Below are 14,644 nucleotides of genomic sequence, written 5' to 3'. Positions count from 1 at the left end.
CCTTTCTTTTCATTAAGAAATTTTTTAATTAGAAATTTTTTTCTAAATACTTTTTTTGAGTATAGTTGGCACTATAGTTTCAAGTGTACAACATAGTGAGTCAACAAATCTATACATTATGCTATGCTATGCTCACTATAAGAGTAGCTACCATGTGTCCCCATACACTATTACAATACCATTGACTATAGTCCCTATGCTGTATCTTTCATCCCCATGACTTCTTCATTCCATAACTGGAAGCCTGTAACCTCTCACTCCCCTTCACCCCTCCTGCCCTTCCCCCAACCTCCGGCAGCCATCAGTTTGTTCTCTGTATTTATAGTTCCGATCCTGTTTGTTTAGTCATTTGTTGCACTTTGCATTTTTTTTACAGAATAAAAATAGTAGCAGCATTCACTAATTCCATGTACCAAGCACTGTTCTCACAACTCCATTAAGCCACATAAAGCTCACAATAATCCTGTGAGGTAGGTATTATGGTTAACTCTATCTGACAGACATAAAAACTAGGTCACAGAGAATCTGAATAACTTTCCCAAGATCACCCAAGTAGGAAGTATAGAGGCAGAACCTGAAAGCAGGCAGTCCTCCTGACTCAACCTCTCAGCATAGCAATTTAGAAATGCATATGTCACCTAACAGCAGAACAGATTTTTATCTCTTTCACCTATTTGCTTCTTAAACAGAATAAATCATGGTGTCACCAAGACAACGGGCTTTGCTCTTTTTACTGTAAACACAATGACTTCACCCAAAACATGATTTCAACAACCACATATGCTGACTCACAAACCTCTCTTCTGGATTTGCATATCCAATCGCCTACTGAACTTATGTGGTAGAGACTAGACGTCCTGCAAGCACTTCTCACTCAATATATTTTCCCCCACATTTGTTCCTCTTATTTTAGTGCCTCTCTTAGCAAAGAGTCCCATTCCCAAACCACCAGCCAGAGTTCTATGTTTATAGTGTCAACTCTATCATGCCAATCTCCTGAACAAATTCCGCCCATGGCTTCCCGTTACAGTAAAAAATACAATCCAGACTCTTAACATGGTGTATGAAACCTATGTCATCAGCCCCCTTCTTACCTCTCTTATCTCTTTGCATTTCATCCCACCTTACTTTGCACCAGCCATGCTTTTCCTTTCTTATTCCTTAAAATCACTAACCTCATTTTGAATTCCTGGTGTTTGTACTTATTGTTCTTTCTGTTTAGAATGCTCTGAACCAAAAAAAAAAAAAAATAAATAAAAAATAAAAAAAAAATAAAAAAAAAAAAAAAAGAATGCTCTGAACCTTTGAGTTCATTCAGATCTAGACTCAAATGTGATTTCATCAGAGAGGTCTTCCCTGACAACAATACCTAAAATATAAAATTGTCCTTCTCCTTGCCCCAGTGACTCTCCAACATCTTCCTATGCTTTATGCTTTCTTCACAGCACTGAGAATTTTATATACATAAATATATCATACATTATATATATCACATTATATATACATAGAATTGCCTACTGCTTTATTCCCCAGTTTAAATGTAAGTCCATGAGGGTAGCACTTCACTATGTTTTACTGTTATATTCCATCATGTAGAATAATGACTAAGACAAAGTAGGTCCAAAGTTTGCCTGAATGAATGAATCAATCAATCCAGCCATCTAACCCAGAAACCTGGTAATCACCTTTGATACTCCCTTTCCAACCATTCTCCACAGCTATTCAGTCACCAAGTCCAACACAAACTTTAAGTTCTCTTTATCCCTAGATTATTATATTAGTCTCCTAATAGATTTCTCTGCCTCTTTTAAGACATCCTTATCCAATCTTTCATCCACACTGCTGCCAGGGAAACCTTTCTCTCTCTGTACAGAACAAAATGAACATTTAGTTCATGATACTGCTTCCTGTAACACATCAGTAGTTCTCAAAGCTTTCATATAAAACTGAAACTTCTTATTTTAGCCCTCAAGCCCTTCGTGATCTAACCCCTGCCTGCATTTCCAGTCTCGTATCTCATCCATTCCTAATAAGCTTTCCCCTTTTTAATCTATGCTAAACATCAAAGGTAATCAAACCCAAAATATCAGAACAGGAAGATTTAGAATGTAGGAAAAAAGGATCACTTTCACAAAAGAATATACTAGAAGTAAAAGAAAACCATTAAACAAGGAATGAAGTATATCTGCTCTTTAAGCCTTATGGATATCCTATTTTAAAAAATATTTTTACCAGGTAAGTAGGTGGCTCAATGGTTGAGTGTCTGCCTTTGGCTCAGGATGTGATCCCCATCCTGGGATCAGGTCCAGCATCAGGCTCCTCTCAGGGAGCCTGCTTCTCCCTCTGCCTGTGTGTCTGCCTCTCTCTCTCTCTGTGTCTTTCATGAATAAATAAATAAAATCTTAAAAAAAATTTTTTAATAAAAATATCTTTTTACTATATTCCATCCCCTCACTCTTTCATTAAAGGATTATGACTTCATTTTAAAGTAATTTTTGTGTTGATATTCACATGGAATTGTGTATATTCAACCTCACAGTTGATGAGGTTGAGCAGATTAGCATATTCAGGATTATTTGTATCATTTTAGTGGTATGGTGGTCTTATTGTCAAATTATGCAAGTGGATCATTGGGACCCCTCATCTTGATTTTACTTTTCTGTCCTTCTTTTCCACCCTTTCTATTATGGTACCCAATGTCCACATGCCACTTGTGTAGTAAAAAATTTAACCGTGCCCAAAGAGTAGACATACGTTTGTTCCCGGCTTCTGGGAGGCACTCAATGAACCCTTGAATATCTTGCCTTATAAAGATATATTTGTTTATCTGAGGGTTATGAACCATAGCAAATAGTCCAACAACATGATTTATGGTAAGGGCTTTGGTCATGTGGTATCCATTCAACCTCAAGAGGGGCTTCAGAAACTAAGGTCAGCTACATGGGCAGTCCACCATGTCCATTGGGGCAGAGCCCCAATATAGACTCTGGACATAAGGGCTCAGGTGAGTTTCACTGGTTGGCAATATTCTGTGCATACTGTCACATATCATTGCTGGGAAAGTTGGCACTCATTCCACTGGGAGAGGACAACTGGTAGCTCCATATGTGGGACTTTCCTAGACCCTAACCCATGTGTCTCTTCTGTTGGTTGATGTTAATGCATTCTCTTTTGCTGTAATAAACCATAACTATGAGTATAACAGGTTACACTGGGTTCTATAAATTCTTCTAAAGCATTATTGAGACTGAAAATTATCTTGGGGACTCAAACTTATAATTGGTCAGAAGTAACCTTGGTCTTGGTGACTGCCCCCTAATCTATGCTAGCCCTTACACATTTTTCCTTCAATGGTATCTGCTTGCTTCATGGCATTTGCCACTCACAATTTTTTTTCTTTTACTTTTCTTAAATCTCTTGCTATGTCAAATGTATCTGTTTTTTTTAATCCTATTCTTTCAGACCCCTCTAAGTATATCCCTTCAGACCCCTCTAAGTATATCCCTTCATGCCAAATTTACTTATAAGATTCAGTTGAAATATTACCTCCTCTGTAAGACTTCAGTGTAATTTTTGTTTGTTGTTGTTTTGCCATACAATAAAGACAAATAGATTGTACTCAATTTGCTAATAAAATCAATCTTCTAAGCCTGCAGGGCTGATGCTGAGATATAGCCACAGACACTCCAAACTTGCTTATTTTTAATTTGAAACTTGTATAGTAAGCATCATTAATACTATTGTCACTAGTTAGAAGAAAAGAAGGAAGGAGAGAGGGAAGAAGAGAGGAAAATGGAAAGAGAGAGGGAGAGAAAGTGGGAAGAAAAAAGAAGAATAGGAAAAGGGTGAGAAAAAGGAGAAACTGAATCTCAGTAAATGATGAAATTATGACTCATACCCAAGTATCTCACATTAAATCCAGTGGCTATATAATTAACTCTATGGTGCAGTATAAACTATGCCTAAAGAAAAAGACATGGGAGAGCCAATTGTTGTACTTATTTTGTAAGTTTTACAAACACTTCCTTTCATAAGAGAGCCAAGGAAACACTGTAGCTGTCAATATTCAACAATATTCTAATATTCATAAATTGGAGGAACAACAGTAGTATCATGTTTGTCCCTCATAAATGTAAGGATTTTTACATTTCTTAGCCAGTGTAGCTTAAAAGATTTAAAAGTTATCAACTTTTAAAGTTAAAAATATCACATCACAGTATAAAAATTATATTAGCTCATTAAATAACTAAATATAATATAGCACATAATTTAATAAATTCTTGCTGTTAAAATTTTCATATATCTGGGTCAGTGAAATCTCCAAGCTTTCTAGTTTGTATAAATGAAAAAATTACATGATTGTTTAAAATAAAATCACATAGGAACACCTAGGTGACTCAGTTGGTTAAGTATCTGCCTTTAACTCAGGTCATGATCCCAGAGTCCCAGGATGGAGCCCCACATCAGGCTCCCTGCTCAGCACGGATCTGCTGCCCCTCTGACCCTCCCCTTTCTCATTCTTTCTCTCTCTCTCTCAAATAAATAAATAAAATCTTATAAAAAATAAACAAAGCACAAAGTTGTAAATAAGAAAAATAATATAAGCCTTAATGTTTGTCTTAACCAATTTACCTAAATTGATTAAATTAACCAGATAATTGCCCAATATCTGCTTTCTATTGTTCTATTTAGTCTCAGCCAAATAATGCTAAAATCAAGACTCAAATACAAGCTGCCTGGCTTCCAGCTCACTGAGTGAAGGAACTAAAGGAGTTGCTTAAATTCAACTACTTTAGTTTATTTCAGTTTTTCAATATTATGAGTATATGGGAAAAGAGGATCATAAGCATCTTTTTTTCCTAAAAAAGATTACTGTGTCTTCATCAAATAACAGTCATGCACTAAACACTTGACATGTATTATCTCATTTTATCCATACAACTCTATGTAGTAAGAACTCTTATTACTTCATTCTTATTACTTCACTCTTATTATTTTCACTTTCCTGAAAATGAAGCTCAGAGTATCTGACTTGCTCCAGATCATATAGCTAGTAAGTACTAGAACCTGGCTTCTGGTTCTAGAACACCTGTGCTTTATTTAGTTACACTGGGTATGTTTAAAGTGGCAATTGTGACTTTAAAGTATTCCTGTTGTAAGTAACACATCTATTATGGATAAAGAGATAAAAGCAAATTTGTTTATAAAATGAGAAATGAAGTTTTAACCACCTAATGTGTAAAGTTTTTGGTTAAGTGTCCATAAGGGGTTTTGGCGGAAAATACTTAGAGTAACTGTAGCTAGAATGAGCTGATTCTCGGTTAACAATAAACACATTTTGGATTCATTTCCACAGGAAATATTCTTTTTGGAAATGAGTATTCTACACACAGAGATTTCTACACATGTGGTTTTCATACCTAGGGATCATGAACCTGAGAATGCTGTGTACGTTGAGGATTAGCTACACATCTTGCAGGGTGTATGTTACCATGTAGAAGTACTGCAGCTAGGTCCGTCTCTGGCAGCCAGCCTACCAACACAGACTGGGCAATAAGGAAAGCAGACTCTATAAGATAAGAAAAGGGATCTAGATCTGTCAAATCCTCAGAAAAAGCTGTAAATAATAAATTTTCCTTGAAGCAGAATCATGTATTCAATAGGTAATAATCTAAAATTTGGTTATAAAACAAATTCAAAATTTTAATTTTTTAAAAAAGATTTTTATCTACTTATTTGAGAGACAGCACACGTACATGTGCTGGGGGTGGTGATGCATGCAGCAGAAGGAGAAGCAGAAGCAGACTCCCCACTGAGCAGGGAGCCCAAAGCAGGGCTGAATCTCCGGATCCCAGGATCTTAACCTGAGCCAAATACAGTCGTTTGACTGACTGAGCCACCCAGGTGTCCCCCAGAATTTAAATTTATGAACAAGGTTATTTAAAATTATTTTCTGGGCTGTAGTAAAACTTAATGGAATAACTGAAAACATGGCAAATAACAGATGTTTATATCTGGTCAGTGAATTTAAGAGGGAGGCATGGGGCTTCAAGTAGGGGTGGGGGATGAAAGTCTGTATAAGAAGCTTTCAAACCACGCCAGCAGATGGTAATTATAAAATAAGAAGACGGGTAGTGGAAAGAGGGTTTTCTGCTGTCAGAGATGGACAGGCCTAGATTCAAGTCCTAGTTGTAAGAGCCTGAGTAAAAGCCTTCTGTGAGCCTCAGTTTCTTCATCTATAATCCCTATCCTGAAGGCTCACTGTGAAGATCAGAATATTACATGTAAAGTACCAGCAAAGGACAAGCCACAGAATATATACATAATTAATAATGACAATTCTCCTTGTCTTTTTGATCTTCTCTGTGGTTCAAGAAGCTTAATTTTAAAGAATTTGTAGACTTTGCAATCAAAACACTTGAGTTCAAATCTTGGTTCTTCTATTCATTAGCCTATAACCCTTGGGCTAGTTACTTATTCTTCTTAATTTTAGTTTCAGCAACTATATCATGGGCATAATTACAAAAACCCTGTGATGAGGTAGTGGTGAATATATATTCTACAAGCATAGGGCTGGTACACAATTAGGTTCTCAGAAGGTATAACATTAGTAGTAACAGTGAACTAAAAGATACAATTCCTCTCTTCTTCATGGCTAATTAAATCAAAATAAAGTAACAGCAATGACTTGGTCAAGAACAGTATTTTATGAAGCTCTATGTGACATCCGACCTAATTTAACCAGAAAATTAGGTTAAATTTAACCTAATTTAACCGTAAAACAGAATTAGAAAATGCCTTCCAAGATATCTTTTAATTCATCTACGTGCTACTTGACAGAGAACTTAGCTGCCTACTTGTCAGTTTGGTCAATCAGATAGAGGATGACCCCTTCCTTTATGCACCCTCTCTCTACCTATGTATATCTCATTTCTTTCTCTCTTTCTTACTGTTGTTTAGTTGATTGACCAAGTGGCTTGTGGAACTGGTCAGTGAACTGAAATGTTGGTTTTGTGTCAGAATGAATAATTTGGCAGCCCTGCTGATGGAAGACAGAGGAGTTAAAAAAAAAAAAAAAATTGGAGCCGTGCTGATACTCTCTGTGGATGCAGCATAGTTCCAGGGTTTTTCTCTTTGACTTGGACTTTCTATTTTTTAACCTTTGACAAAGGCACTTGCTTTTACATTTTGAAGCCAAAGACATTATCTTATTTATATTTCTATCACTGGCAATTAGGACATTATGTGGCAAGTAGAAGATACTTTTTAAAATGTTGTTTAATAAATGAATAAATTTGAGAATACATAGATTCCTGAAACTTGATCATCATACTACCCAGCAAGTAGCTAGCACGCAAAAACAAAACGTTGAACAATTTTCTAAACCTCTCCATTTGAATTAAATAAAATCCCAAACCCACTGGCATGCAAATTGTATTTTGTTTCTCAATAATGTAAATCTAGATGGAACATTTCGTATATGCTCGTGTTGTTTCAAGAAGTGCAAAGGTAACTCAGTCACAGTTCGCCACCCCCAAGAACTCCCACTTCAATGAAGTCACAAGCAAAGCCTTTTCACTATACAAAACTTCCCTTTTATAGAGAGTTTGCTTAAAAATGTAAGCAATTTCACAGATGGAAGATCTGAGTAATTTTGAAAGGTCATATTTCCCCCCAAAATTTATTTTTTTCACCCTTACATTCTCATTGTACTGGGTAGAATTTTTTATTGTTTCATGTTGAATCTAAGGTTCTGATAATTTTAAAGTCATATACTTTTGCTGTTTGGAAGCAGAATTTTTATATAAGCAAATACGTAACAAGGTAACTTTCTTACCTTGTTCTTGTGCATGAACAACACCCCCTGCCACACATAGCACAATAAAATGAAGGAGCAGTTTCCTAAAAAAAAGGGGAAAATTTTAGTGGATTTTTTCAACCTATAAATCATATAAAATCCAAAATAAACTCTAGTACAAGATTAAGAAGTAAGCTATCATTTTAATTAACACAGTATTTTAATACTCGTAATGGTTAAGAGCAAGGGCTTTGAATTTAAGTTACAGCTTTGCCACTTAAGTATATGACTTGGGCAACTTTTTATCATCTCAGTGTCTCCTCATCTGTTAAATCTATCTCATAAACTTTTTTTGAAGATTAACTAAAAAATTTCATGTCAGGCATACAAAACAGTACCTGGCGCATAGGAAGTACTCAATAAATGTGAACTAGTCCAAATAATACTATTATTATTATTGTGACTATATATTACCTCAAATTATCATACATGCAATTTTATACCAAATAATATAACTTTACACAAAATAAAGTAACTTATAGTCACTTAACTATAATGATTATAAACTATGGAACCAGGGATTTGTTTAAATGAATCTATATATGTAAAAGCCCTTTGATTATCGTATCAAAACCATGAATATCACTTCTACTTAGATTCATGATATTTGGGTTCTGAAAATAGCAATGGCCTGTAGATGTCAACATTGAACATTTTGATTAGCAGTAATTGTGAGCACAATACTCATTGCATATCAAAATGTTCATTCATATTGATTAGCTGAGTAAAAATATTTTGATTTTTTTTAGTATAACCAAACTTTTGATAGGTTTTTTTGAGTAATCTTCATAGTTGGCTATATCTACCTCCCAAGTGAAAATCAGAGATAATTCCAAAAAGTAATGGCAAGCTTGCTGAAAACAATAATTTATCACCTAATTCTGTTTTTCTTTTATTCTAACCCAGGGACTTTCCAAATGACATTTCTATAAAATACAGTTCTTTAAGGAGTAACTACAAAGCCCTCTGAAAGATTTTTTTTCTTTTTTATTAAGTTTTTGGTGTACTAATAGTAATTGGTACATTTCCTATTTATTATCAATGATAAATATTTTTTATTTTTATCAACTAGTATAAGGAGCATGTTAATATAACAAAGATAATCTTTTACAAAGTGAGCAACAATGCATAATTATACTCTTCTCCTTAGTATAATGGGATTGTCATTTGTATTAAAATGGCCTTCACCATATTTTAGTAAGTGAAAAATACACACTCTGGTCATTCAGTACAGAGTACAACTTTTATAAGATGAAGCTTTGATATAGTTAAAACTGTCAATTTTATAATCAAATCAACTGAACAATTACAGAAATTTATATTTCTGATACGAGTGAATACTTGAAACATACATTTTATATGAAGCACATAAAAGATTCCTATGTATGGTGTCATCCATTTAAAACCATAGTTCTCAAATGTTAGTTTGCTGAAGGAACCACATGAGATGCTCATGAAAAATGTAGATTCTGGGCTTGCCTCAGAGATTATGATTCATAAATTTAGAGTGAATCCTCAGTTTGTAGACACCTTTACTAGCTAATTCTAATATGGATTGTGCATTTACCAGACTCTGAGGAACAATTTGGAAGACTTAGTATTTATAGTTACACTGTACTTAAAACACACAAATATTATTTTGCTTGAATCACATCTAATTTATGACATAAGACTATTTGACCCTGGTGGGGGAGGGGGGTATTGTTTTGCTGTTTATTTTGTTTTTATCCTTTTCTCCTGCTCTAGATCAGTGGTCTCAAACTTTACTGTGCAGCAGAGTCACCTGGAAGGCTTGTTAAAGATTGCTGGGCTCCACCCTGAGAGCTTCTGACTCACTGGGTCTGGGGTGGGGTTTGAGAATTTGCATTTATAACAAGTTCCCAGGCAATGCTGATGCTGTGTATCTGGGGTTTATGCTCTGAGGACCACCGTTCAGGAATAGATGATGCTCAAGAGATGGTGAAAAGGCCTACCTGTTTTGAATCTGGTTTTTACCTTCATTGCACAGTGGAATCACCTGGGGAGTTTTTAAAACTACTAATATTTGGATCCTGCCCTCTCCACCCCTGCCCCCAGCGATTCTGATTTTAATTTGTGGTACAGGGATTTTTAAACACTCCTCAGGTGATTCTACTGTACAAAACAAGTTGAGGACCTCTGTGCGAGATTAAATGATAACTCTAGGTTCTCCAGGATGGATCCCAAAGTGATCTAGAGTTTGAGAAAAAGGAGACTCTTCCTTTCAACTTTATATTTTCAACAAATAACTGGCAGGATATATACCAGTGAGACTAAAAAAATAGCTCAGGATGATAATCACTGAAGGAGAGTGCATCGGAATTATGCCGTCGTAGCAGAAAATGGAATGCGAAAGGAATCATGTCTCATTTGCCCAAGGTAATCTGGATCACTTAAGAGTTTAGAAATAACCCAACAGGCACTCTTCTATTCAGAGGAAGCTAACTAATGAAGAATATAATAACCAGCAGTCATTTAGCAATTCAGCCAACTCATAGACTTCCCCAATGACCTCTGAGGAGAAAAATGAAAAATAAAATTCTTTCTAGGCATGTTAACAAGTCCATTCCTGGTATAAGGCAGGAAAACCTGAACAAATCAAACATCATCCCTTAGCCAGGTGATCTTAGGGGATTATGACAAATCAGTTGAGCCACACCTTATGTAAGTGTACCTATGTGTTAAAACCAATGTAGAGACTGATGACTGAGTTTTTTTCTTTTTCTGATTATATCCCAAACCAACAGCTAACTAAGGAAGAACATATGGATATCCATATCCATAGCAATATGGATTCCATTACACCCGACCTCCCTCCCCTGAAGTTGCAGCCATATCACATTATACCGTATTCCCTGGAGAGACCTTGCAAGTATCTGAAATGCCCTCTTAGTCTCCACCTGTCAGAATCTTAAGTGTCATCAAAGCCTAAATTGAATAACATCTGCTCCATGAAATTTCCATCATCCCTAAAGGCGGATTGGCTTGCTACCTCCTCTCTGTACTCTTAATGCTTTTATTGGAACTTTATTATATCCCATACATGTTGTACCTTTTAGGATTAATTAGTAAGTAAATATCTGAACAAGCAACAGGTCTTCACCTTTTATCTATTTCTTACATGAAACTAAAACTTAAAAAACATTTTTATGATGGAAAGGAGTAAGAGTAACATCTCCCAATGACTGAAGAATTCAACTCTTCCCTATGGACCTTATTCTTTTAACACTTGGGAAAAGTAAAGTAAAATAAATAAGGGCACTTTTAGTTGACTGACAAAGAAGAGATAAAGAAGAGAAAGAACTTTTAAAAATATCTGCCATGATAGAGCTTTTTTTTTTTCGTTGTAACCATTTTTCTCATCCCTGAAGTTGGAACACAGAGAAGACATCAAGCTTAATTGACATACTCGGTTAAAAAGCCAAACTCCATCATTGTATGAAACGGATGTCTAATGAATCCAAGCTTTCTGGAAAATGTCTAGTTAAGCTGGGCTTGTTTATTTCTTTGGTTCCCCCCGCCCCCATGAAATCACACTTACTATACATTCACTTAATAAGGAAAAAATGTCACATTTCCCTATTAGCAGGAGATAGAATTCTCCAGGGCATCAGCTGTGCTTTACGTCTCTCCTGCTGGACCATTTAGTGCTAAGACATGCTGGAGTCATTGAATAAAATTAAAACTGCATTAGTTTGGACAGAAAACCACACAGTAAATAAGAAAGTAAAACTAGACTGGGAGTCAAAAGACTAAACCTGATTCTATTTCTAACTTACCATGTGAGCTTGCATGGGTCACTTCAATGTTCTGAGCCTTGGCTGACTCATCTATCATGTGATGACATAATATAAATTTTATATTTTACATTCTAAATATAACACCCTAAAATCTGTGTGGATGATAGGATCTGTTAGTATACTAGCATTAGAGGACAAAGATCAAATTATTTAGCAAGATCTTCCATAAATCACTATATATTAGACATGGTGCTTAACCACAAATCTGGAAAAGTCTTCCTATAATTCTGGCCAATGCTCTTTTAATTAAATAAACTAAAATAGTCTACTAAGTTCGCTCATTTGTTCACATATTTACTTTTTTTTTAAATTTTTTTTTAATTTTTTATTTATTTATGATAGTCACAGAGAGAGAGAGAGAGAGGCAGAGACACAGGCAGAGGGAGAAGCAGGCTCCATGCACCGGGAGCCCGACGTGGGATTCGATCCCGGGTCTCCAGGATCGCGCCCTGGGCCAAAGGCAGGCGCCAAACCGCTGCGCCACCCAGGGATCCCTGTTCACATATTTACTTTACCAAAAAGCATCACTGGTATATTAAATATGAATATTTCTCAAATATTCAAAGCACATCTGCTTTTGTTCACTTTTCTGTATGTGTGGACCGTATGTCACTGATATAAACTATCAGAAGTACATCTATTCAAACATTTCACAAAATCAGACCAGATCTAAAAGAAGTCAACAATATGGTAACAGTCAATAAAAGTTCAGAAAATATAACCCATGATATTAATATCTGAGGATCTCTAACAAAATATGAAATATTTCTATGTGTCTGGTCTGCTAGCCACATTTTCAGTATGACAGAAGCCACAATCAAAACATAACCAGACATGTGACGGGTGAAGGCCTGGAGGGGATCAGACAGGAAATAGATATCCAAAGACCATACTCGGAATATTTAAGGAACGAATATTCATCCCAGGCATCTTCCCTAAATAATTTTCAGAGCTTTTCAACTTTCTCTTTATCTAAAGGGTTTAAGTTACTTTAGGAGAATCCCAGGCATTTTTGTGTTTAGGGCATCCATGAGACTCTCAGGTATTGTGTCTTCAGGCTACCGAAGCTCATTCCTACATAAATTCAAGTTATAATTGTAAGAAAGACTTGTGAAATCTTGTGACTAGGAAACTATTTTTTTATGAGTTGGCGATTTTAATTTAAACCAATTGGAAAAGGCGAAATAGTCTGAAAGCCACATGTGATATGTATCAATAATTTCAACAATTACCGTTCACTACATTTACAAGCAAAAATCTGTAAGTCATGACTTTACAGATTTTGCTCTTTACTAGCTGCAAAGACCCAAAAATAGTAAAATTTCTGCCCCTTGTTACCCAAATAACTGAAGATCAGTTCTCATCCCAGCAGTGGGGATAAAGTTGGATGATTTAGGGAAAAAAGTGTTGTCATTGACATACAATGAATTTTTGAGACTATCAATTCAGCTCAGGAGGTACTTATATAACTAATACAGTGTGAAGCATTAGAATTTTTGGTTAAGTTTTAAGCATACAGGCAATTCATGAAGTACACGGGAGATAAATGCTTAAGGACTTAACGTGATTAAAATACCTAGAGTCCAGTCAGTAGCAGGGAAGCAAAAATACCTCAACTAGCCTGTCCTCGTAATATCCCAGAAATTGTTAAAATGCTGCCTAGCGTAGCAAAGTTCCTGGAACACACTAATGTTAAATAAAGTTTGTTCAATGAATGAGTTAATCTTCAGTTAGTGAGACTATCAGGTGGTCTTGAGTTTCAATAAGCATACAACTTCTCTATTATCTTCTACATGCACACTGATCCCAAGATCAAGAAGTCAGGTCATCCTAACCTCCATTTATTTAGCTAAGAAAGTTACCTGGTTTAAAGGCCTTTCAGAATCTGGTCTCTTGGTCTCCAGATCCAGCTCCAGTCACTCCCCTTCTAGAAAGTGTGCTCCAACCAACTTCATTTCTTTCAGGCCCTCAAATGAACTGTGCTATCTCACCTCTCAGCCTTTTACTGTTCCGTCTGCAAAGTCTCATACCTTTTCCAGTTAGGTCTCGGTGAGAATTTCATTTCCTTTGATCAGCCTTTCTTTCCAGGGTTACCCTTCTCTATCGACCCCACCTATCCAGGACTGCTAGGTGTCCTCCTATCTGTACCTTTATCTCATTTTGGTATACCTGGTTGTTCATTTTGTGTTTCCTATACTAAACTGGGCACATGGGAAGAGCAGCAATTGTGTCTTGCTCCACCATTGTATCCCTTCTGCTTAGAACCACACTGGGCACATAGTTGGAGCTCAGAAAATATTTGCTGAATAAATGAGTGAGTGATTAAGTGAATGAATGCCAGGATAAATGTAAGCCTTTTCTGAGAATGAAAATGAAATGGTCTTTACCTTATTTCTCATTCAGTTACAAATTCTAAAATAACTCATAGTTGCAAAGCATGGCAAGGAAACTAGCACAGTTATTTTAATTTCCATAATAAAATTTATTTTTTCTCCTGCCACTTCACAGATTACCAAGCAGAATGTCTAAGCAACACTCAAAACTACTTTCCATAAGTTACAATTCCTTTCCTTGAGACATCAGTTTATTTTAAACATCTAACTGAAAGCAAAGATAACTAAGCAACTTTAAAGAATAGAATTTCATGCCAACTATGTAATAGATGTTTATATCCAAAACTACCTCCCCCCCCCCGCCCCCCACACACACCCCTTGACTATAAAAACACTTTACTTAGAATAGCAGTCTGCCTGGGAGACTTTCTGATACTGTTAAATCATTATATCCAACACTGACTTTTGGTTTTAATTTCCATTTATTACTTCCACAAATTCACATTAGGTAACTCACTTAACAGCAGCCCCATGAAATAAAATGTCTTTCAGGATCTAGTTTTAAAACTGTAAGTGTTTTGGGGTGACTAATCAGAATTGTGACTTTAAAAAACTGCTCCTGCTTTTACAAAAAA

General features: G+C 35.8%; 1 protein-coding gene across 7 annotated transcripts in view; it reads right to left on the bottom strand.

Annotated features, from left to right (window-relative positions):
• The window catches only part of COL24A1 (collagen type XXIV alpha 1 chain), a 388,183-nt gene that overhangs the window by 369,134 nt on the left and 4,405 nt on the right, over window positions 1-14,644 (bottom strand). For 6 of the 7 annotated variants that reach the window (XR_005987020.1, XM_041750763.1, XM_041750767.1 and 3 more), the window contains exon 3: window positions 7,838-7,902. The exons of the other annotated variant lie outside the window; for it this stretch is intronic. Coding sequence is in view for 5 of the 6 variants with exons in the window: in XM_041750763.1 (XP_041606697.1) it covers window positions 7,838-7,902 (65 nt within the window). In the remaining variant the exon portion in view is untranslated. The remainder of the gene's footprint in view (window positions 1-7,837; window positions 7,903-14,644) is intronic. 7 annotated transcript variants of the gene reach the window in all.

The sequence above is a fragment of the Vulpes lagopus genome, chromosome 3 (genome assembly GCF_018345385.1).
Source record: "Vulpes lagopus strain Blue_001 chromosome 3, ASM1834538v1, whole genome shotgun sequence".
NCBI classification, from domain to species: Eukaryota; Metazoa; Chordata; class Mammalia; order Carnivora; family Canidae; genus Vulpes; species Vulpes lagopus.
This window is presented reverse-complemented; position numbering and strand designations above follow the sequence as displayed.